This window comes from Siniperca chuatsi, linkage group LG7 (genome assembly GCF_020085105.1).
Source record: "Siniperca chuatsi isolate FFG_IHB_CAS linkage group LG7, ASM2008510v1, whole genome shotgun sequence".
Classification (NCBI taxonomy): domain Eukaryota; kingdom Metazoa; phylum Chordata; class Actinopteri; order Centrarchiformes; family Sinipercidae; genus Siniperca; species Siniperca chuatsi.
In genome coordinates this window covers 4,424,795-4,450,574 of record NC_058048.1, presented here as the reverse complement: position 1 = coordinate 4,450,574, position 25,780 = coordinate 4,424,795, and the positions used below count along the sequence as shown (strand labels likewise).

Here is a 25,780-nt window from a genome sequence, read left to right as displayed (position 1 = left end):
TTTCAGATTATACGCACAGAATGAGATGTGGCAAGAAAAATGAAGCAGAATGAAGTAGATTCTTTTCAAATTTTGACATTTTATGACGTAGCAATGTATACAATGAATGAACAGAAGAGTGCAAAAGGTATATAATATAATGTATAAAAAAGCTTCATACAGTCACTTCACAAATTCAAACGTGTGATACAAGTATAAAAACATACAGCAATTTAAAATTGTCATCACAAAAAGTACATTAATGTGACATAAAATAAGTGTCACTGGGAAAATTGACATGAAATAAAACAGACTTGAAAAGGGTCATTCTGAAATAAAGATGTCTATAATGAAATGAAAATTGTTAGTAAGTCTCGTTTTTGTATGTGAGCAGTAATGGCTCGATCCTACGGACAAGCAGTACTGCAGGTTGTCCGTATAGCAATTTATCCTTAATGAAACAGACAGGATGGTTTTGTTACGATGGCATTTTTAAATGCATGACAGTCAGAAAAAGAAACCTCGCAAGACTCATCCACTTCATCACCTTTATGACGCAGGACCAGTTTGGCCAGAGAGGGATTATCCCCAATGGGCTCAAATCCCAGGAATTTAGCCGGGTACAAAGAGGACTCAAACATAAACTTGTTAGTCTGGTTAGCGAGGTGCATCAGGTAGAACACTGCCTTGTGTGCAGTTTCCCCAATGTACTGTGGAAGATCCTATAGAAAAAAAAACACACGTGGAAAATCGGAATGAATTGTCTGTTCCGTCACACTGCTGCACAGTAGACAGGTTGCAGTCAAAAGAATGGAAAGCCTAAGCAGTACAGGATGCACCGGAACATAAATGGCTATCACAGTAAATGAGTGAATCATTTGCACGTGCAGATGAAACCGGTGTATCTTTTTCAGCTTTTGCGTGTTAATCACTCGTTTAATAAGCATTCAGGTGATGCTTGTCAACTTGTGAATTCATTCAGTAACACGTGACCATACAACATTACTGGTAAATACGAAGCATTGGGCTCCACATTCCATTCGATTATGACTGATAACTTTCTAACAGTTGTATTTTGTTTGTGCTACAATCCTCTGATCTAGCAGTATGGCACTGCAGATATAGGTATGTCATTATCATGATGTCATTACGTCATCAAACATACACCGACAATGTACATTCACAATTTTCTTTAAATGTAACATACAAAACTATATTACTATACTATATTTGTCACCAGGGTAATTTTGCTGTGGTTATACTGGACCCCATATGATGCGTTTTGGTAGCTTGTGAAGCTAAAAGAATTCTTCCTCCTGCGTGACATGGAGCTCAGTTCATCAAATTCTGTTGCTGTACCTTTGAGTCAAACTTGGATTCTCTCACAACATCAAAAAAACATCAATTTGTGATGCATTTCAAGTGTTATTTTGTGATGTTGTAATTTACATTCTCTTGTATCCTCCACCTGCCTCGTCTACCTATAATTCAGTTTGTGGTTTTGTATTGTTCCCATAATGCCTTATATTATATATATATTTTTTTTTTCTTACATGAGATAAATTAGGCCATCTATGTGGTTGCTTAGATAACAGAACCACTCAGGGTGGACCTGCACATCACACACTGTAAATAACTGTAAATTATCTGTTTATACTCACCATTGCCTCAGGATAAATTTCATGCTTCTCATTGCAGCACGCCACTATCTTCTTGCCATCTCTATTGGCATATAGCATGACCGCCCTCCCCTTCCTTCCCACTTGGCTAGATTCTTTGTAAATCTGGATGTTGAATTTGCAGTCTAAAAAGGAAACACAGGATAAGCAAGAGGGAATAAAAGAGCAGCATGGCACAGAATGATGGAGGATCATTGTTATAGAAATGCAAAATGTGACAATGATTGAAATTTTTTTAAAGGATATCATCACAGTGTGGCCTGTGTAATCTGCTGTGTCTGTCTGGCCATGTTTATGCTCTGTTTTGCGTCATCAGTAGATCTATGTCAGTTCTGATGGGCACATTTCAAATTTTTGCACACTATGAGGACTGTGGATTCTGTCACCCATCTCTTACATTGGGGTTGCTCTAAGAAGGCATCACTTCAGTCAGTGTGGACCAGCTACTGTGCCTTCACAAGTGTCCCATCTTACTACGTCTGTACTACCTGACTCCAAGGCAATCTGATGTACTGTCACTCGTGTGAGAGGTTTCACAGTTCCGCTAATGGGTGGTTTCCCACCAAAACCTCTGTGGTTGATTCACTTAGTGACACACAAGAGTAGAAATGCCAGGAAACCCCACACACCTCAGCAGGAGTGATAAAGCCTCGCAGGCGAGGCGGTTTGAAATATTAGGAACTTATATCGATGCTCTATATTAGCAATTCCTCAAAATAAACGACTTACTAAGAACATGTACTTGGTCTGCTTGGCTTATCACTGAAGCTATAATCATTCACTTCCACTGCTATAAACTGCTTTCAATGAGCGATGCATGCACAGCCCCAGGCCAGAAAACTAAGACTAACATGAGGAGTTGTTTTTGTCTGATAAACTGTCCCAATCACAAAGTGATGAGAGGAAATTGTTCAGTATCATCCCCTCCAAAAACGCACTTAGTAATTAAATAAGCCGACAAATGTTCATCAACATTGGCGTTTTGTAAATAAATAAATAAATAAATGGCACATAACATTTTTACCTCTAAAAAAAAATGACTTTACTGATTTCCAGCAAGTTTCTAAATGCTGAAAGTGTCCATATAGAAGCCATCATGACATTGTCGCAATGCGTTTTCTGCCCCAGATCTGAGCACACGTCTTCAGGTGCTTATAAAACCGGAAACCCATCTATAAAGGCTACATTAAAGCACAATAACTTGCTGTATTTGGCTGCATCTTACCCGCCTGACATTGCTGCTGTGTAGTTAAGTTTTGCACTTGAAATTGTCCCTCAGCATTTAAAAGCAGGAATTTGTTGTCCTCGCTTCGGATCAAATGTTTACAGTGCTGATCGGAAATTTTGAAATTGTCTTCAACCACATCTGCATTTTAGAGAGAAAAACATGTTGTAACACCAGAAACGTCATGCACTTGTTATCACCACATGTATATCCTACTATAAATTGAGGATGAAGGAGGGAAAGCATGAAACTGAGGCAATCGCTTTGCCACAAATGTCTCGCCTAGGAATGTGTATTAAAAGAAAACAGGAGTGAGAATGGCCTTACCTGTTTTAGCCGCTTTAAATAGGGAGCCGTGGACAGTAAAAGAGAAGATTTATAGAAGATTTACATACAAACATTCAAAAAAGAATAGGGATTATGTTGTTATTATTATTGGTATTAATTATAATAAATGCAATACAATATATATTATACCATATAATAGTAATATCTAATTCACATATTGAGAATGAATAAAGTATGAAATCACTTTTACCTTCAAAGTAGAAGGCATTCTCACATGTACAAAAAAATATAGCAGGGGAGCAGCCATCGGTAGCCATCAGGTAGACCTGGTAAAAAACAAGCCTTTCTTTGGTTACGGAGTACAGTGTATAGCCACAGGGTGCACACTGCTGCCTGCCACGGTGTCTTTTTGATGTTACCAATGGTTGGTGCCTGTTCTTCAAACTCTACACAGAGTGGCTTTAGGTTTGTGTGTATATCAAATATAGATGTGTGACAAATTAAAGGAAAAATACAACAAAAAAAAGTAAAGTATCTTCTTCAGGTGTTGTTCCCCCCACAGTCCTCCCTAACAGCTTCAGTGCTCCTTGGCCTTAAAGGTGGGGCATGTATTCTAATCCAATACACGTCTTTTTGTCAAATTCAGCGAACATCTCCTCATACTAGCTGTCCGTTCAGTGTGTCAAATTCAGCCCTGGCTCTGTGAATGGCAAACAAACCACACAGCACTATTGCACTATGATTTGTGCGTCAGGTAACGCCAAATGACCACCGAATGCCCGCGGACATTCAGCTGACTTTCTAGTTTGCCAAGATGTGCTGCTGTTGTGATGTGAGCTATAGTAGCAGCAGAGTTGTGTGTATCGCTGTCTGGAGCTGCTGTGCTGGCTCTGGGAAACCGTCTCGTCCTCTCTGGCTGTTAGCTTCACAGCAGCTACTGTAGGGACAGTTTAACCCACAACCTAGCTAACGTTATCTACATTACTTCCTGTGTCATTGTTTGCTCTGTGTCATGGTGTTGGATTTCTCCAGAATGGCATACCCCACCTTGAATTCTCTGGAAGTGTGTGGAACTCTACTGGAGCGATAAACGCAGTCCCTCATTTGGTGTTTTGATGGTGGTGGTGGAGAGCGCTGTCTGAGCACGGCGCTCCAGACTCTCCCATGGCTGTTCAGGTGGGCTGAGATCTGGGCTTGACCGCAGTGCCTGGTTTATATAGGGACCGGACGTTGAATGTCCACAATGTATGCAAGCATCTGCATCCGTTATTCAGGTGTTTCCTCTAATTTGTCACCAGTCTGTAAAGTCTCAACTGGGTTTACAAACTCATGATCTAGGTCAGTTCATAAAAAGGGGAAAAGAAAAGCTGTCAAAAACCTAAACTGATAAACCAAGCAAGGGAGTGGCACCTGGCCACCTTAGCCTCCATGGTTTCAAGAGGACACATAGGTGCACTTCCATTATAACATCATGTAAGACATTCATTTTCCAGTGTAATAAGTCCATAATACTACGTGCTATTTCCAGTATGAGTTCTTCACACTCGTTAACTCCGTTAGGTGCCTGTTAATATAATAAATAATCGATGCTGTGTTCACAATCAGACACTTTGGTTTATCGCTGAATGAGCTAAACCATGGCTTGTGGAAAACCGTTATTTTGTATGTAATAAGGCTGCTTTTCAGTTCGACATTTATCTAAATATTGATAACCTAGGTAGCCTACTTTTCCTTACTTTTTTTACTCAGTATTTACACCACGGTGGGCGTCAGAGAGTAGCTGTTTGCTAAATGCACCACGCCACAGCCGCCGAGTGGCCTGCTGCTACAGGCAGAGGCTTCGGTTCGACCCTTCCCTTCAGAAAAGAACGACTTGTAGCTCCGTGCTGAGGAGCAAACACCTCTCCAGCATAAACACACACAACAGTAACTCTCGGCGGGTAACAGTGATAAACCCGACATACCTTTAAAGATGCGGTTGAACCTCGGGGGTCGTCTCTCTGAGGGCGGCAGACAGGAACATTAGTAAGAAAAGAAGAAAACTTCCTGCCAGAGCCTTCAAACTAAAGTTTCTAACTAATGGTGTTCAGTTTTAACATTGTTTCCATTTGTTTTCTCTCACTGTTGTTGTGAGATGCAGAAAAAAAATTATTATTATTACTTATTCAAGGTATCATGTCTTTGAATGACTGCAAGGAAGTATCTAATCTTCTGTTACCTTGCTTCCAGACTGAGCGCTGTCGCAGACTGCCGGACAAACTCACGAGGACATGCTCATTAAGCGGAAGTGAAATTAAAGGGCTTTACTAAACGAAAATGGAAATTCCTGTTTCATTTTCTTTACAATGTAAAAATATCCTGTCGTTTGGCTAAAGCCTGATGTGTGATATTTTACTCTCACTTCTTAGTGCAGATTTTAACACAGAAAAGTGTTTGTGAGTCGAGTGTTTCATTTTTGATGTTGCTTCTAACAAAGACCTGTGGCTTACAGGCTCATTTATGGAGTGAAAAAGACGTTTTGAAAAAAAAAAGTAATTGCTTTACCCATTAGTGATTATTTTGAAGTCAGTGTTTCCCTCTCTTGTTAAGTCGCCTTGTTGGCTCTGTCCATGCAGCTGTCTGCCACCAGAGGGCCAACACGAGCTGAGGGGAAAGGGTCGCAAAATGCTGCAGAGGTCAAACACTGTTTTATGCCAAGTGCTTGCTCATGGTGGGATCTGTTGGGTCTCTGTAAATAATACTGTAAAGAGTCCGGTCTAGACCTGCTCTATAGGAAAAGTGCAATGAGATAACTTCTGTTATGAACTGGCGCTATATAGATCAAATTGAATTGAATTTTATGAATCATTTATTCTGTAAACACAGATTGTGCCATAAGTAATATAAATATTTGTCAACACGATTTGGTGGGTATTGGTATTATATTTTCACAAACTTGTTGAGCCATTAGACAGACGCTCATGTATGCAATGATTAAAGTTCTCGATAAACCGGTTTGGCTTACCACAAACTACAAAAGCTTTAAATGCGCACCTCCCCTCAAGGGAGGAACAGAGCTTACTGTACAGTATGGTGAACTTTCTCTAAATGAAAACCTATTATGAATGCACTGTGTAATGTGTGTTTGACTGAAGAAAAACAGTGCAATCTTACCAACAGCAGCACATTTGGTCTTCTGTGTTTTAAACTAAAAGGGAAACGTTTATTTGTTAAATTTTTTGCAGTTTCTTAGGTTCATTTTGCCCACTCAGAGGAGACTTAAAGTAGCTTTGCTACTTGTTCTCCACCGAGTCAGAGGCGGCCATGTGGCCAGAAACACGACTCCAGATGAATGCTTATGTTGCTCCATGTCTTCTGGATGTGTAAATAGGCAACAGTTTGCTAACAACTTCACCGTTTCCATCTTTTTTTGCTGCCCCCAAGTGGCCAAAAAAAATTGTTTAATATGTTATTGCAGGTTTAAAGAGACAGTTCACCCCAAAAACACATTTTCCCTCTTACCTGTAGTTCTGTTTATCCATCTAGATTGTTTTGGTGTGAGTTGCTGAGTTTTGGAGATATCGGCCGTAGAGATGTCTGCATTTTTTGGAATATAATGGGACTAGATGGCAACAGTGCCAAAAAAAAAAAAATACATCTGAAAAACTCAACCGCAACGTCTTTCACAAATCATGACCTGGTTACTCGAGATAATCCACAGGTTTGTTGCGAGCAGTTTCAGGTAGGAACTATTTTACTATTCTTATACCTTTGTGTCCTTAAAATGTCAATTATGATGAACATAGGTATTTAGTTATTTGTGACACCAGAATTCAGAAAATATGAGAAATTGGGATCCACTACCAAATCGCGAATTCCAAATATCGACTATCTGAATATAAGGTTTACTGTATTTGCAGTACATTACCTCATCTCATGGGTAGTGATGGTTAAGGCCTGGACCAAATGATAGAAAGAAGCACAACCGTGGGCCCAATCTGTGAGAATCATGCTGAAAACACTAAAGAGGCTGTTCAGATAGGGGAAATATCTACTAATGGTAAAATGAATATCAGTGTGATGCAGACTTGATGTTTTTTTTGTTTTGTTTTTTTGAAGATGAAAGAGAGAGATATCTAAAATCACAAATTTGTCACTCAGATCAAGCTTCCTATCTGGATTTATAAAAAAAAAAAGTTTCCTCTTGTTATTTATGGTCTCTACAACTGAACCACGAGTAAATCTTTCACACTAATGCTGGCGCACATGGGTAAATTGTTCTGTAGCATGTCTTTGCCGGGCTGCCAACTTCATAACATGAATACATTAAGGGTGAAGCTGCCCCGCATTGATCTGGTGAATGGTGTTGGGTGTGGCATGATACGATGTTACAAGCAGCTATGAGTTAGATTTACTCTAAACGGGTCTAATTCTCTGACCCAGTACTGGATGGAAATATTTAGGAAAAAAGGAACTAAACCCTTAGCGTTAACGTAAAAGATGAAATATCGCTGTATCTGTTAAGTTCAGAGTGAAGAATTCCTTATGAAACATTTTAATCTCAGAGTTGTCAAACAGTGACTTCAGTCATATGTGCCCAGACATTAGGAGGCTGCATCAGGCTATAAACCTCCTACGCACATCCTCTGTCATAAAGGACAGCTTACATGCGAGGTTTTGTTTGTTCTTTTCATCAAATAATGCTCCATGATGCAACAGGTTATCAGCAAATAGGTGTGGTGTTTAGTAGATCAGTGTCCCATCATTTTGTAGTGCATAGTCACAGCTGGGTTGGTTGTTTGTGTTAATTATTTGCCGCTGGGACACAACTCGGGGTCTTATCAGCCTGTTGTCTGGGCAAGGGTGTCTGATGTTGAAAGACCTGATGATCCCAGGTTACATCACAGGTGATGTGTCCCAGTGCATGTAGGATCTATCTCAAAATGGTTTGTCTCACCATTCTGTAGTGAAGATAGTGGAGACCGTTGGATTTGTAAAAGCTTACATGGCAAATGTCATGCTGCTGCACAAAAATGTGACCTGAATATATTCAGTTAGGATAGTAGTGATTTTTAATTGTGGGGTGGGAATCTACAAGCTGTGGGAAAGTGTACAACTCCCAGTTGTGTTTTTATGTTCATTTTACTCCTAGTAATTTACACACTGAATCTACTGAACCTATTTAATGATTTATATTAGGTAAAAATTATACATGCCGATGGAACAATTAATCTTTACTGACCTTAGCTGTATGTCATACTTTACTGAAAATTGAAAATAAACTTTAAAGCTGCACTATTCAATGTTTTTTTATTAAAAACTGATCAAACGTGTGCTGCGAAAGGCAACGCTTGTAGTGACTAAACTACAGTCAGCCTGTCCAGCAGTAGGAGGCAGCCATTTTCACAGAAAAAGCTCTGATAAACCCACTGCGCACAACCTGCTCGGCACCATTCGGCAGACAGACAAAGTTAGTGACAAGATGTAAACATAGTGGAGCATTTAGCTACTTTCCCTCAGGACTCAAACGGGGCTAGAAGAAAAGTAAATATCGGACTTTGAGGTGGGCAAAAACTGAACTCCAAATATTGCTCCGTGTATACTGGATGTGTAAACACTGTAAGCAATTGTTTGCTAACACATTTGTCATGCCCCCCATGCAGCTTTAATATCATTACAGAGGAAATTAGTTTTGTCAAGCTTGGGGTATTTTGCTAAGAAATTGCAACATAGTGTTACAAAGTTCAAATCTTTTTAGAACGTACCAAGTCTGAATTCTTGTCAGAGCTCCATGAGCTAACATGGCTAGCAGGCCACAACTCCGCTAATAAAATGCAAGGAAGAGGGCAAACCAAGTAAGTACAGTTCAGTACTTGGGTGGTGCACGCAACTTAGCAGGGACAAAAGCCCATGCCCTAGCGCGTGAAGCATGTTCGCATACCAAGGTCAAAAATAAAAATCACTACAAAGAAGTCATTTGTTCATTTTTGCCCAAGTTCAAGTTTAAGTTTATCAGAAGTTCACCTAGTCAAGAGTGCAAAAACCATCCACAAAGACAATACAACAGTATTCATAAAAATAGTACAGGGAGCTGCACATCATCAACATCAGTAACTGTTTAAATGACAGGGTCAGATTTTTTCATGTCTATACTAAGCTACCCATATGTGCATTGAAGAGGTCAGAACCTATCCTTTCACGCATTGATCGCAGCCAGAACAAAGGCATTACTATTGACTTTCTCAGGCCTGACCATGGTATTAACACAATGCTGACACAAGAAGAATGCAAAACATGAATATTCTCTCTCATGGCACAAAACTCTCCTCCTTAGTCTGTGTAGCAAACCAATCACACCCTTTCATAGCCCAACTCATCATCTGACCCCTCCAAAAACACTAGTGACAGTGTAGATAACCTATTGAGACATAAAGACATCTTAGCCCTGTTGGGAAAAGCCTTTGTACCCTAGAGGTAAAGGACTGTACAGAGGTCTGTAACACTTAAAGATGATGGTTGTCACACATCGTGACACCACACCTAAGCAAACACTGAATTCAAAAGTTTGAGCAGGTGTATCTAGAACTACCCCCTCCTACTTAAAGTAAATATTATATAAAATGTAGGATAATGGAGGATAATAACATTTTAGAGTAATAATGATGACTATCTAGATTGTTAGTAGTTTATTCCTTTAAGACACTAAAAATCACAAGTTCCGAAGTTGTGGCCAAGTGAACTAAATTCCCCCTTGATGTCTGTGTGAGTGGGTCTTTGTGAAGCACATTGCCAAGAGCGCTCCCCACCACAGAGCTACTATTTCTGGGATCCAATGTACTGGGGCAAGAGTGGCTGGGCCTTTCCCTCTATTTTCTGCTTCACTTGTCTGTGCCAGGAACAAAATAGTTTACATAAGATGAATCAACTGCCCATGAAGCCATGTATAATGATTTTTCAAAAAAACATTTTTAATGTAATAAATAATGACAATAGTGTTCATTACATTATTTACATGATTCCCTATGGCTTTGGTTGATATTTTCCCAACATTTTCTATTTTAAGGAAATGGTTCAACATTTGGGAAATTCTTAGCTTTCTTTCAGAGAAAGATATGAGACAATCAAGCCTAGTGTCATGTTTGTGCATTAAATATGGATCTGGAGCAAGGATGTGGTTAGCTTAGCTTAGCATAAGGTAACTATTCCTTGACAAACAACAGTTCATTGTCGTATGATGTGTAGTGGTATGTGGACCCAAATGCTGACGACCAGGAAGCGGTATGAAGTGAAGTGGCTGGATGGCAGTGTTTATTGTGGGTGATGGTTTACAGGCAGGTACAGGCAGGTAGACCGGTAGGCAGACAACTAGCCAACAGCTTATAGAAAAATGTGTTACCGGCTGACAGTGGTGGAACCAGGGAAGTGAGTCCAGTGTGGCTAAATAGTCCAATAGGGAGCAGGCAAGGTACGAAATCCAGAATCCAGCCAAGGTCCAAGGGAGACAAAGAATCCAATACAGAACTCACGGTAAGAATGCTGGGGAACAGGGCACAGGAACCAGGTATAACAAAAGGTGCCCCCAATGGCAACACACCCAAAAATCAGGAACACCCACACGACGCGAACAGAACTCAAGACGGGCACACCACCATGCATTAACAACAATGACCCAACACTGAACAAAGCCAGAGACTCGGACTAAATACCCTAGGGGAGGTGAGCCAACGAGACACAGGTGCAAACAATCAAGGAAGGGCCAACAATCAAGACTTGAGGGAAAGCAAAGAAAGACAGGAAGTAAAACCACAAGACACACAAGAGGAGGAACGCACTACAAAATAGGAAGTGACAAAACTTTAAACTACCGCATTCATAAATTCACCCAGTAATTCTGTACAGAGCGTGTCCGGCCACAGTGCGAGTTATCTTCACTGTCACCGGGTGCAGTCAGTTGATTTTACATTTCCATTTGTGTACAGATTAAACAAACAAGATAAAAAGTGAGTTTTAGTGAGTGTATTTTTGAATTTCGGAGAGAGCTAGGCTAGCTGTCCCCCCCTCCTTCTAGTAATGCACAGACATTAGAGTGGTATCCATCTTCTCATCTAACATTTGGCAGTGGTGGAATGTAAGTCCATTTACTCAAGTACTGTACTTAAGTACAAATTTGAGGTACTTGTACTTTACTTGAGTATTTCTATTTTCTTATACTTTCTACTTCTAGTCTACTACATTTCAGAGGGAAATATTGTACTTTTTACTCCACTACAGTTATCTGATAAATTTAGTTACTAATTACTTTTCAGATTGAGATTAATAACACAAAATATATTCAACAAATGAAAACATGATGTATTATATGTCAAGATAAAACTTCCTATGTCAAGATATATCAAGACTCTAGGGGGGAAATTCACAAACTATCCAGCAGTACATAAAGTCATTAAAATTAGCCCCACCTTTACCAGCGGCAATATTAAAGTGATGTACACATTAATGCATCAATAGTTGTAATCTATAATATAATAAATATTATTCTGAAATGGGCCATTCTGCATATTGTGTACTTTTACTTATATTTTGATGCTCATACTTTTGTACTTTTACTTGCAGGACTTTCACTTGTTTTCTTGCATTTCTACATTGTGGTATTACTACTCTTACTTGAGTAAAAGATCAGAGTACTTCTTCTACCACTGACATTCGGAAAGGAAGCAAATTAGCATTGTTTCTAAAATGCAAGCAATACAAGCTACTCTTTGTTCCCCGTCATGCCAAAGTGGGAATTTTAGGGTCACAATGTCCTAAATATATTAAATAAGAGAGCAAAATAGCTTACGTTTGTAAACAGCGGGTACACAATAAAATAGCTGCAATGTAATGGATAATGTGGAAACACAAGGTCCTTCCTCCCTTCTTCTTTTATACTCACCATATACTGAGGTCAACAAATCAGTGAAACGTCAGTGCACTAGAAAAAAATCTGATGTATGTGGTATGTATCTGCAAATGATTTCCCACGACACAGCAGTTCTTCCTTTGCTTCAGGGGAGAGGAGCTGTTACCTCTGTTTCACATTCACATTTCCTCATTCTTATCATGCTAGCAGAAATAAATGCATCTTTCAGATTATTGGGTGAATTCCCAGTGTTGCCACACCATCACTTTGACAATGGGAACTCTTTAAATGGCTTAGTTATGCTTCTGTTATCTTGTTCAATATATAGGCTACTCAATTAGTTGTTTTTGTGGGGCTTTCCTAGATGCACAAGTAGGGTAAAATGACTTCAGTATTTATATTCTAGAGTCAAGTCCAGTTACAGGACCTGAAACTGGGCCTCTGGTGGCTCTCTCCCTGTCATACATTATGTAAATTAGGGCCTGCTGTGAGTGGTGGAAGTTGCACTGATTCTTATTCTGACTTTAAATTCTTTTACCTACACCATATTTGTATATTCAACTGTTTCTAACAATACCTAAAGCGTAATCGTTTTCTACCTATGAACTGACGGGTGGGGGACTGATGTATTGCAATGCATCGATTCTTGATGGAAAGCCAACTTCAGTTAGGAAATTTGGGATTAAATAAAACTAATTAATGTTTCATTAAAGGAATAGTTTGTCATTTTGGGAAATCCACTTATTCACTTAATTGCCGATGCCGTAGTTGAGATGAGAAGATGCGTACCACTCTCATATCAGTAGTTTAACACTTCGGTTTTTCTATGGATTAAGCAAACAAGATGCAACATGTTAACTACTGAGCTTTAGAGGTGCTGGTAGGTGGATTTTGTTACTGTTGGACAGAGCCAGGCTAGCAGTTTCCCCCTGTTGTCTAGTCTTTATGCTAAGCTAAGATAACCAGATATGAGAGTGGTATCAAGTGTTTGTGTGTTTCTCGAAATTTCTAGATGGGATTTAGGGGTACTTAAGTATTATCCAGTTTTTATTTAGCTGTATTTTTTAATGGTTGATAAAAATAAATAAACTAGAACTTGAAAGTATTCTCCAGAACTCATTGCCACCCCAGTCAATCATTACAAACTTCTAAACATTTTCTATGAACAAAACAACAAATTCAAAAGGTCGTGTGGTCTTATGCGCTCTCCTAGTAATGACTACTACTCTTATGTAGCAGTACCACATACTGAACTGCTGTGTTTAAGACTAAAGTTTGGCGTGTGTTAATTACTGTTGACTGACTATATTTGCAGGGTTTCCCCCAGAAAACTGTTCAACCAAGGTGTTTTTTGGTCTTCCAATTTCCAGTGTTTTCGCTACTTTTAAAGGGATATACTGTTTCTGTGTAACATAGGTGAACTGAGTATTAGAGAGCATTTAAGTTTGACTGCTTCCACTCCTGCCCTTTGTTTCACCCATACTACATATAACAGTGAACAATGTTCATTCGTGTGCATATAGATAACACAAAATGAGAGCTTATGAAGCCTCTCATTGTGTATGCTCTTAGACCATATACAATACACATAATGCATGTCCTCCTAGCCTGGAAGATGTTCTGTCCTATTACGTAACCTTGTGTGTCCACCTGACTTGCACGTCTGCACATTAAGTGATCCACCTCTCCAGAAACCATAACATGCTTTGTACACCTCTTTATGGGTGATATGCATTGGTGAATTGTACAGTGTGACAAGCAGATATCAGGCGCTCATTTCGCTAGCGCTCCACATAAACCCAAAAGGAAAATCTCAGTTACCATGAAAACATTCCCAAATGCTCTAATTATTCCAGAAATAGAAATGTGCAATAACAAAAATAAAAACAGGCTGATTGTGTGCTTCGAATTTCCCTACTGCTTTCTCCATCACTACACATATGCATGCATATTTAGCATGACAGATTATATTATATACAAAGTGTATTTATATCGCAAAGAATGATGAATGCTGCCACAGTGATTTTGCCACTTGTCAGTAAGATCAAGTGATTATCTCTGTGAATAAGTTACCACTTATTTACTTATCTTGTGATCACAAAGTGCTTCTGTTTTGTAGAGGCTTACACAAGCATGAAATTAATGTCTGCTTGCCTATTTATCTGACTGTTTCTAGGGGTCATCGCAGCCAGGAGGACAGTATAAAGCTGAGTGCCGGTCTTGGAGAAACGGCAGCAGCACAGGAGGAGTGTGCAGGCCTTTGACACCGCTACATACTCAAAAGCCAAAGCTATAGCCATGGACACCATCACACAACAGAACAATGCCCCAGGTAAACATCTGATTCTACCAGCTATGCACAATTTACCTTCATGTCAATGATTTTCTTAAGTGATTATAATGTCCCTAGTTTTACTTGTAGCAAATGTGGCTATGGTTTGCACTTGAGTAAAGCTTGCTATTTTTTTCCCATAGCGTTTAAAAAATCCAAGAATATCAACCACTTCACAGATGTGCACGGTCTGCCTTGCATTGAGAAGATTGTGAGCTCAGTGGAGGACACCCCCGAGCCCATCAGCACCGACATCACTGGCAAAATCCCAGAATGGATCAACGGGAGCTTCTTGAGAAACGGGCCTGGGAAGTTTGAGATTGGAAACCAGAAGTGAGTATAACATCTTAAAGGGTTGGTGAATCTACTGCAGCCAGTACATCACAAAGCTGACTCCTTTCTCCCGTTTCCTCATTCTCATCAGGTTCAACCACTGGTTCGATGGTATGGCTCTCCTGCACCGGTTCCAAATATCCAACGGTCAGGTGACTTACAAAAGCCGCTTCCTGTCCAGTGACAGTTACCAAGCCAACAAGGAGCACAACCGCATCACAGTGTCAGAGTTTGGCACCATCACCGTGCCAGACCCCTGTAAAAATTTCTTCCAGCGCTTCCTGTCAAGATTTGAATTACCAAGTGAGTATTTTATCAAACTGCATGAACAGGAATGCAGCGAATAAGATGTAATTTGAATGTAAACTGTCTTAAGCAGTTTAGTTTACTTACATATACCTAGAGGTATGTGAAATACAGAATGAACAGGGAGTTATTGTTGTGGTTGTCCTGTACTGTGTTGTTAACTTTGGAATCTTCTTCTTCCCCTCTAGAGCCCACAGATAATGCCAATGTGAGCTTTGTGACCTACAAGGGTGATTATTATGTCAGCACGGAAACCAATGTCATGCACAAGGTGGACCCTGACACACTAGAGACAACTGAGAAGGTAACACGATGTTGAATGTGGTTGTAAGACACGTAGTGGTAGCTGATCATTCTGCAGAGACATATCTATGCACAGCAGATTTATTGACTTAGTGCTTTACACATGATAGCTAAGTCATAGTGTATCAGAGTACAATACAGAGAATTTATAGCAGGCTACTGTCACTCTTTATTGTATGATTAGCTGCTGGAGAAATTCATAAAATGGAAATAAAGTGTTAATAAAGCCGCTCATGTATTTGTGCCAAATAGGTGGACTGGAGCAAATTCATTGCTGTGAACGGAGCGACCGCACACCCTCACAGCGAGCCTGATGGAACAACGTACAACATGGGGAATTCCTACACCACTAAAGGTATTATAGAAACCCTCCAATCAGTTTGTTCACACAGCATCGTAGGAGTGTATCTTAAGAGACAAGTGTACAGAATAACAACCCTGCTGCTCACGTGTCTGATGACCTTCAGCATGAAACTAATTGGAATTGTGCTGACAGGAGCGTACTACAACATCATCCGAGTGCCACCGACCAAGAAAACAGCGGGGGAGACCCTGGAGGGAGCCACAGTGCTGTGCTCTATTCCCTCAGTGGACAAGACCAAACCATCCTACTACCACAGCTTTGGTAAGCAAAAGCATATGTAAATACTGTAGAGCCATGTAAATGAGTTAGATTCAGTCTTCATGTGTATTCTACCAAGATGTCTACAAAGATTTCCTTTAAGGATGCACTGATCCGATACGCCGGATCATTATGGGTGCAGATATTGACCTTATTAAGTGGACTAGGTATTATATATATATTTAGGAGACTGTTCCACATAAAATACAGTTCCTTCAAAATTCTGATAAAATGATTAATCAATTATCAAAGTAGTTGTTGATTATTTTTCTGTCAATTGATCAACTTAGCGTTTCAGCTCTAGGATGATCCCAGTGAGTTCCATGCAGAGAGGTATACAGATTTTGAATTAAGCAATTAGAAAGCTGGTATCGGACTGGGACTAGGTATTGGTGGATACTCTCAGTTGAGGTATCGGAATTGGTATCCGGAGAGAAAAAGTTGGTGCATCACTAAATAGAGACTAATATAATCTTCTCAATCCATTATAGCAATGTCGGAGAACTACGTGGTGTTCATTGAGCAGCCCATCAAGATGGACCTGTTGAAGATTGTGACAGGCAAGCTGAGAGGGAAGAGCATCAGTGAAAGCTTTCTCTGGGACCCGAAACTCAACACTATCTTCCACCTGATTCACAAGCAGACAGGGAAGGTAAGGCTCTAACACTGACCGCGAGCTCTCTAAAAAGGTAAAAGCATAGCGTAGTCTATTCACTATGCTTGTACTGTGGGCCTACATTAAACAAATATGGGTTGTTTTCATTCTTCTGTTCAATGGTGCATTCCAGGTATGCTCCATCAAGTACCTTGCCAAGCCGCTGTCAACCTTGCACCAGATCAATGCATTCGAGGAGGACGGCTTGTTGATCATAGATATGTGTGCTTCGGATGATGGCCAGGCAATCACTAACTACAACATCCAGAACCTGCGCAAGTCTGGAGAAGCTCTTGATGAGGTAAGCAGGTTAAGTAAAGGTCAATACCCAACAAGTTGTACGTTCCGCGACTTGTCCAAACATAGCTGGAATTGAAGCGGAGTGCTTAAGTTGCTTTTGGTTCAGCTGAACAGTAGTTGGTTTGTTGAGGCTGAAAAGAGGTTTTATATTTTCCCATCAGGTGTATAACACCTTGTGTAGAATCTTCCCACGTCGTTTCGTTCTGCCTCTCAATGTGGACCGTGATACGCCCTACGACCAGAACTTGAACAACCGGCCCAACAGCGCAGCCACTTCGATAAGAATTGCCAAGAGCAAGGTAAGCAGCTTACATGGCCTACAGGTATCAACACATAGGAAACTGCGAAACTCCTTTTTGGATCATTTTGTGTCTTTGACACGTACGTAGGAAAAAGGAAAAAGATGCCAACTCCCACTGACAGCACAAAAGACCAGCAGATAACTGAAGACCAGTTATCTGCTGGTCATTTAGGAGGAGTCAGTAGGAGTTGGTTGATAAAATGGTACTCTATCTTGCAAACATACAGGTATGACCTAACCTAACCTTGTGCAGACATGTTGCTGTAGATATGGTGCATGTTTTCCACATTGCCACATATTCCAACTGCTTTGATTTTGAATACATTTCATATTTCTCCGCATTTTATAATCTTTATTATAGTTTTTCACATATTTCATACTCCACATAAGTATCAATAATAATTTATAAATATAATATAAAGCATTTCACAGTATTTTACACTTCTTTCTTTGTTTACTGCTATTTTTTAACTCGTTGTGCTGTAACTGTTATATAGTTTTTATATTGATTTAATGTTCTGTAAAACATCCAGCTGTTAGAATGATGTTTGATACCCACAAACAGGAAACCTATTGTTCTCAACCTTTTGAGGGTGGATACCTTTCGTTTCGCAGTTAATGATGGAAATGAACCATAGTACTGTCACTGCCAATGTTCCCTGAGTCTCAGTACCCATGTTGCCTTTTTTCTCTGTGCAGGTCTTCTGTACCCATGAGGACCTCCACGGAAAGGAACTTCATCAATATGGAGGTCTGGAGTTCCCTCAGATCAACTACGGCAAGTACAACACGCACCCCTACCGCTACTTCTACGGCTGCGGCTTCAGACATCTTGTAGGAGACACACTGATCAAGATGGACCTCCACGGGAAACACATGAAGGTGAGTCGAGTTTAATTTATTTCTCTCTCAGATGTTTCCAGCTGTTACAGCATGGCATTAATAACTTCTTTTAGTGAGCCATGTAGTCTTAAATCTAGTAGAGAGTGGTATGTTGTGATACTGTAGCAAATAAAAGGGAGATAAATTCTAACTTCCAGTCTACAATCATTGCAAGTCAAAGAGCCGCCAGTACAACAAAAATCAATGATTTTCAGATGTAAATGATCACAATTTGCATAGAATTCATAGCACTTTTAAATAACATTAATAACATTCCTTAAGATTTGAAGAATGCAGCCAAACTGCAGCTGTATTTTCTCACAGGTGTGGGAACAACCTGGTCTTTATCCCTCCGAACCAGTCTTTATACCCTGCCCTGATGCCACGGAGGAGGATGATGGTGTCGTCTTGTCTGTGGTCATCACTCCCAATAAGGTCAGGCCAAGCTTGGACAAGGGACTGTGCATCAGACAAAGGAATCAATTTCTCATTTTGTAATGTCAACAACATGACACTTTTAAACGCTAACTCGTCGTGATACCTTTTTTGCTTTAAAGATACACTTCATGATTTTGTTCCAAATCCCCAAATGTCCTCCCAGCTCACTGCTGATTTAACACAATCATACAATCACAGTTGATTCAAAGCATCAGCAGTGAGGTGGGAGGAAACTGTGGGATTTGGAGGCACTACACCAAAACCAAGGAGTGTATCTCTAAGTTTACCAAAGCACATTTTGGTGCTGAAATATATCAAGTGTTATGCAAAATGTCAACTGAAATGCACGTGTTCAATAAACGTCTGATCTCTGTAACTCTGGAAGGCTTTAAACACTAAGTGTTTTTTTTTCTCCTGCGTCTTAATTCGTTCCAGGACAAGAGTACGTTCCTCCTGGTTTTAGATGCCAAGACGTTCGAGGAGCTGGGCAGGGCTGTGGTGCCTGTCAACATCCCCTACGGTTTCCACGGGACATTCAATGCCACGGCATAGACGTGTGAGGACACTACACAGATATTAATGTATAGTTAGAAAAAAAGTCCTACTCAAGTTTACTCATACTGTAGCTGTTATGTTGATGTGCTGTTAGAAACCTTCTGAAATCACATCTTGTTGTAAATAATTTGGGGGTTTTTTAAACTTAAACCATTGTTTTGAATATTTTAATTCAAGTCCATTTACAGTTTGAGATAAGGACTGTGGGGGCAAAATGAAGACAATTTGTTTTTCAAATGCATTCCTGCTATTCTATACACACACACTGTGACTGTAATCAACATTTTTACACAACAATAAATGTACAGGTTCAGTTCAAGTTCAGCAAAGACTTTTTACGGCATCCTAGTTTTTAAGAACTGATATGTAAATGCACGTTTTGGCACAGGGTCACATGTTGGAGAGAGCTATGTTAATTTAATGAATGACTAGTGTATGAATTAATGAAAAGGTACATTTTCAAATACACTCATGGAACATTGTGAATACTCTCTAAATTTAAAGTACTTCTATGTGCACTCATTTCCTCGTAATAATCATTTTCATGAGAAATGTTTGCTTGCTAACTAAAGGAGGGTATCATATCAACACGACAGCAGATACAGGTTTTACAATAACCATTGTAAAATATTGTAGAAAGGCATTGTATTGATATAATTGGAATACTTTGCATAGTAATTTCATTCTATAGAAACGGCACATTTCAGTCACCGATATGTTAAAATATTTACAAAAATAAACACCACAATATTGAGTTCTGAATATTTCAAAGTAATTGTTTATGTCAATTTATGAAGCTGTGGCAACTGAGTGACACGCTTGCCCTCTTGCTGGCTAGCCATTTGTCTTAATACTGCTTAAATACCACTTAAAAACACAAGCAGAGATGGTGTAAGTGGCCATGTGAAAGGAAACAAAGCTCTCTCTAAACTTTCATCTAGGCCTGTAAAATGGTGTTTCTTTACTTTCATATTCCCTTTTTTGTTTTTTATTTGGTGTGTGTGTTGGGGGAGAGGGCATTCCCCTCAATCCCTCTTTATATTAGCTGACAACAACGACAACATATAAAAATCTTTTGTACTTAACAGGCAATTTAATTCTTTACAAACTGTAATAAATACTTTTTGCATACTGAACATTCATTTTGTACTCTTTAAAAAATAATGGCATTTAGTCAGTTATATTTAGGCTCTATCACAAAATGTAGCCTGTAAGCCTAGTATGAAGAACCAAAAGTGAAAGTGAAAATGTATTTTTGAGATTGGAGGAAGAATAAATAATATCCTATTCAAAATGACTATTTAGTAAAACTCATACCAGTAAACATATATTAGTTTATTTTATAGTCAAAGTAATGCCACATTGTATGAAGCTTGGCACTTTGTCAATGTCACATTTTCACAGAGTATTAGTTAGCATGACTAACATATGAACTGCAGAAGGCACATGTGCAGTACATAAACAAAGCTATTCACAAAAGAAAACCGTTCCTCAGTAGAATAAACAGATCTGCTTCGTCAGGTAGGTAACAGTCCATGCAGCAGACTTAACCCTGCAGTTTATCAGAAATTAGAGCCAGTGTTTGCTTCAGATGGTTTTTCTTCTCTTTTAGGTAGGACTCGAGGTTATGAGCTTCTGTCAAAATGCCCTGCAGCTCCTTCATCTGGGAGGTATCTGCTGCAGCTCTCTCCCTGCAACAAACCACGAATACTGACATTAGTAGTGTGACTATGACAGTATGACTTAAAGATGTGTCAGTGTTTAATCGATTCAAATTGTGGGATTAACACTATCAAAAGTATTGACACCTTGTCCTTATAAAGCTGAAGATTATTGCTACTGAGCTCGTGGGTGGTCAGTGACCAGCAGATGTCAAGGGTGAAGCAAATCATTTTGTAGCAGCAACAATCAAAGGCTAAACCGTGTGAAGAACTGCATATGATCATGTGATTGTTAGCATGCTCACACGTGAACATTTAGCATGTTAGCATACAATGTTAGCAGGTACAGGTGAGCCTTACTTTGAGGTCATTTGTTTTAGAGGAATCCTGTTGGACAACTGAAAAAACTTGACTAAAGTCATGGGATCGCCCGAGTCATTAGGATTCATCCTCCAATGTCTGTTTCCTGTCTATCCATCAGAAAGGTGTGCAGTATTTACCACATCTTTTTCTTCTTCATAACTTACATTCTTTGAGCCTATTTTTTCAAGGTTTTAAGCTTCACGGATCATATATCAAGCAACTATGGATCGGAACTTTGAAAAATCTGATCTAGTTGTTTAAATATCACCTACCTTAACACTTCAGCATATTTTGAAAACAGCGTGCTGACCTCTCTAGTTGCACCTGTAACAGAAAGCAAAACAACAGGAGGGATGCTGCAAATTTCACTTGATGGCAAAAAATATCCATCAAGTGAATATTAGTCTGAATTGCCATTTAATTTATCTTCATTATTTTTCCAATATTTTATTTATGTTACTTAACAAAATATTTGATGTGGCAGCAATTCGGGGGTCTGGAAGCAGGCCATATCACAGACCGTGCAATTTGGACTATTAATAGTCAAAATAATCAGAGCAGGGAAGAGCAGCAAACAGATAGCAGCAATAGTTTTGAATCCCATTATTCACTTCGCAGAATGTTTACAAGACACTTTTCACACGTCCTGTTTCTCTTTCACAGCTCTCTCAAGCAACTTCGTTGACGGGTCACTTCATTCTAACTTGCTGTGAGCTCATGTTGCTAGCAGTGTGAAAGCAGTTTGTTTGTTGCTGCTTTCATTTGTTTTGACATAAAAACTGTGGCTGTTATGAGAAGAAATTATGCATGAACAAAGCCTTACAGCACTACATCTATTTGAAGGCTGAAATGCAATTTTCCAATACAACTTTGTAACAAATGCAATCATTTTTTGTGACTGGCGGTATGACATTGCACATACTTGCAGTTGAAGCCTCAAATAAATCTGCTGACTCCAAAGTGGATGGCTTAGAGGGAGGTTTTTTCTTTTTTGGTGGAGATTTGTCTTGATTTGCAGGTGTACGTTCCATCTATTGCAATGGGGGAAAGACTGGTTGTACTAAAACATTGTTTACACATTGAAAAATATATCTGACAAGTGAAAATCTCAGTAATACAAAGGCAGTAAAACTTCTGTACCAGCACAAACACTACTTTAAACATTTATTCATTTTTATTTATAATTTTTTATTATTTAGAGGGACTCACACATACTGCAAGTCATTTACTCTTTGACCCCATTTTCTCCTCAGTATCTATCTAAGATATTTTAATTGTAAATGACTGAATAGACTAATCCTGAGGAAATGGGAGGCTAGCCGCAGCTATTCTTACCTCTTGGGATGTTGTTAGTTTAGGGCCTTTGTTGTTGTTCACTGCCCTCTTGTTTAATGCTGGTGGGATCAGTTTTCCTGCCATCGGTGTTGCTTCTTTCATTGTGACGTAATGTTACTGCAAATGTGAAATTAAATTAGACAACTGAATTACCGGTAGTTTGTTAATTACAAAGGTCTGTTTGTCTCTCAATACCCTCACAGAGTGCTACAGCATAGTTTGTGCTAAAGATATATAGCATATATATATATATAGCATATATTCTATATTCATATGGAAACACTGGAAACAGCTGTTGGCTGCTTCCCAGGTAACATCATATACTCCAAAGCAGAATCACTATAAATCTGTTTGGTCTTTGAATTATGATGTTTCTCGTGTTTTTTATTTTATTCTTCCCAGTCTGCAGATAACCAAAACACTGTTAAACTGTGGTTTTTTGGCTGGCAGTAGTTGGTCTTGTTACTGATGATGTAGGCTACATAGGCCTATGACTGACTGTGACCTAAGTTACATTTAATAATGCCAGCTTCTTGGTTTGACAGTTAATGATGGCATCTGATTAAGTTAAACTAACTCTGTTAAACTTACACTAATTAAAAGTTGTAATTTGCACAAGGACAAACATTATGCTGCTCAAGTTGCAGGATAATACATGGTAGTTAGTTACAGGATAATATTTCTGTCTGGTTAGTTAAGATAGCAAGTAAAACCATCTTGACTGTCTTTAACGTTGGATATTTTTTCGTGGTCGTGTTAACGTTAACGTTACCTCTTAATGTTAATAAAAATAATGCTAACTACAGGTCTTATATACGCTAGCTAGCTGAATATACAGTAATGTTATCAAACCATCTTTACCACATTCAACTAGTCAACTCAGCTTAAAATAGTTTGTTCTGCGGTTGGCACTGGGCTAACTAGCTAACATAAAGCTAAAACAAAGATAATTAACACAAATGTTAAGTTAGCAAGTAAGCTAGCCGCTAACCTACCTGCTAATATATTTACTTAACTAATCTTAACGGCCATTAGCTAGGATTTGTAAAGCAACGATAGCCAACCTCTACTTACAAGGCATACAAGGTCTGTGTCGAAGAGCTGAATATTTCATATATTCACTTAACAGATAAACATGACAGTTAACTATCGGTTATTTCCTGGCTGGTATGTGTACAATAGGTTTAGAGGTGATTATCGATTTTAACGTAAAGTCAAAATAACGCTCGGGCACTAGCGCGTGTCCGGCAAATGCTACTTTCAAGGCTGCTCGTAAATTCAGGCGGAAGGTTAATTGAAGAGGGGTAAAATTGACAAATGAAAACGTATTGAAGAATAATTACATGTCTCTGATGGGTAAGATTACAAAACACATTCATTTCACTTTTATAAGAATGATCATCATACACTTCACAGACCGCATTTTGATATTATATTCATTTTCAAATGTATTATCAATATCTGACTTTACTAGCTTCCATCTGGTGTACTACTGAATAATACAATACAATAAACATATAATCAATCAAGCTGCATCATGTCCATCATATGGACAACACCGAGTGGACCAGACTGAAGAACTAATATATTGTTCCACACAGCTGTGATGGTGGTCTGGTGTTAATCTGCAATATTTTTCCTATAGCTGTCATTCCTATTATTATTAATTTATTAATATTAACACTACAATTACATTTCTACTATTTTAAAAATTCTAGGTGGTATTTGCATTGTGCCTCCTCCTCCCTCCTCACTCTCTCTTTCTCTCTCTCTAAACCTCTCTAAACCTCTCTCTCTCTCTCTCAAACCTCCCTCTCTCTCTCTCTCTCTCTCTCTCTCTCCAAACCTCTCTCTCTCTCTCTCTCTAAACCTCTCTAAACCTCTCTCTCTCTCTCTCTCTCTCTCTCTCTCTCTCTCTCTCTCTCCAAACCTCCCTCTCTCTCTCTCTCTCTCTCTCTCTCCAAACCTCCCTCTCTCTCTCTCTCTCTCTCTCTCTCTCTCCAAACCTCCTCTCTCTCTCTCTCTCTCTCTCTCTAAACCTCTCTCTCTCTCTCTCTCTCTCTCTCTCTCTCTCTCTCTCTCTCCAAACCTCTCTCTCTCTCTCTCTCTCTCTCTCTCTCTCTCTCTAAACCTCTCTCTCTCTCTCTCTCTCTCTCTCTCTAAACCTCTCTCTCTCTCTCTCTCTCTCTCTCTCTCACTCTCTCTCTCTCTCTCTCTCTCTCTCTCTCTCTCTCTCTCTCTCTCTCTCTCTCTCTCTCTCTCTCTCTCTCTCTCTCTCTCCAAACCTCCCTCTCTCTCTCTCTCTCTCTCTCTCTCTCTCTCTCTGTCCCACAGCAGCACCACTGAGTCTGGTTCTGTCTGAGGTTTCTGCCTGTTAAAAGGAAGGTTTTCCTTGCCACTGTCACAAATGCTTGCTCATGGTGAGATTTGTTGGGTCTCTGTAAATAATATTAGAAAGAGTACGGTCTAGACCTGCTCTGTAGGAAAAGTGCAATGAGATATGTTGTGAATTTACGCCATATAAATAAAATTGAATTGAATTGTACCTGAATTGTCCTGAATGACCTCTCTTTCTGTTCTTACTTGCATCCATCAGATTTTAGCATCACTGTTTCCTGTTGGGGGTAACGCGTTACAGTAATATATTACTTTTAGAATAATGAAGTAATATAATGCGTTAATTAAAGGAATCTAAGAAGTCATCCACAGTGTGCCACCAGAAAAAATATCCCCCGAAGAATCCTGTTGCCAGAATCCGATGGCTGAGAAGGCTGTGGAGTCAGACTCTACGTTTTCAAAATGGGTAAACTCCCATTACTTTCAGTCCAAGAACACAATGCTCAAGTGCAATCTATGTCGGGAAGCCAAGGGAACTCTCTGCAGTGAGAAATAGCACAAGTAAAATGAAAAATATTTATCCCCCGTCTCATAATTGATCAGACTTTGATCCTTCTGCCTGCCCTTCTGTGTCCAAGGATATTTGTTTATTTAAAAAGGTCTAAGCTATTTAACTGCTCCATTTCATCACACTACTGTTAACATAAGCGGGCAATTTTAATACAAAGTGGTAACCACTGCATGTGAATGCATGAATGGGCCAGATCTGCCTTCATCAGGCTATTCAACATCACCACTGGATTTGTAATGAACTGCAATGAACTCGAGCTGCCGTGCTTTGATTACCCGCTGTGAAACTACATTACCCAGCTTATAATGCCTGGTCGTTCCTCTGCAGTTCTTTTGGTGAAAGCAACGCAAAAGTAATGTAATCATCGCTCTACATGGACTGCACTATTGTAAAGTAACTTATTACTTTTAAATGAAAGTAACTAGTAATGTGTAATA

The 25,780-nt window shown here is 39.3% G+C and overlaps 2 protein-coding genes across 12 annotated transcripts; one reads left to right on the top strand and one right to left on the bottom strand.

The window, feature by feature from the left end:
- Positions 1-59: 59 nt before the first annotated feature.
- Positions 60-5,456, bottom strand: LOC122879529. Of its 9 annotated transcripts, XM_044203727.1 has the most exons (8): positions 5,390-5,406; positions 5,136-5,171; positions 4,219-4,378; positions 3,422-3,497; positions 3,211-3,243; positions 2,884-3,024; positions 1,641-1,783; positions 60-701 (listed from the first exon to the last, which is right to left on the bottom strand). In XM_044203727.1, exons 3-8 carry the CDS (start codon positions 4,273-4,275, stop codon positions 432-434), a joined length of 720 nt encoding a protein of 239 aa, XP_044059662.1. In that variant the 5' UTR covers positions 4,276-4,378; positions 5,136-5,171; positions 5,390-5,406; the 3' UTR covers positions 60-431. The 9 variants fall into 9 exon arrangements, with proteins under 9 accessions (XP_044059662.1, XP_044059664.1, XP_044059666.1 ...); XM_044203729.1 differs by lacking the exon at positions 4,219-4,378 and having other exon boundaries at positions 5,390-5,456; XM_044203731.1 differs by lacking the exon at positions 4,219-4,378 and having other exon boundaries at positions 3,211-3,222; positions 5,390-5,450.
- A 1,308-nt stretch (positions 5,457-6,764) lies between these two features.
- LOC122879525 (beta,beta-carotene 9',10'-oxygenase-like) lies at positions 6,765-20,208 on the top strand. Of its 3 annotated transcripts, none has more exons than XM_044203719.1 (13): positions 6,765-6,892; positions 14,226-14,381; positions 14,525-14,714; positions 14,806-15,017; positions 15,209-15,324; positions 15,576-15,678; positions 15,820-15,948; positions 16,437-16,597; positions 16,734-16,901; positions 17,062-17,199; positions 17,901-18,083; positions 18,408-18,518; positions 18,957-20,208. In XM_044203719.1, the coding sequence occupies exons 2-13, from the start codon at positions 14,348-14,350 to the stop codon at positions 19,071-19,073; spliced, it is 1,662 nt and encodes a 553-aa protein (XP_044059654.1). In that variant the 5' UTR covers positions 6,765-6,892; positions 14,226-14,347; the 3' UTR covers positions 19,074-20,208. The 3 variants fall into 3 exon arrangements, with proteins under 3 accessions (XP_044059654.1, XP_044059655.1, XP_044059653.1); XM_044203720.1 differs by lacking the exon at positions 6,765-6,892 and adding an exon at positions 10,980-11,150; XM_044203718.1 differs by lacking the exon at positions 6,765-6,892 and adding an exon at positions 10,980-11,278.
- Positions 20,209-25,780: the final 5,572 nt, after the last annotated feature.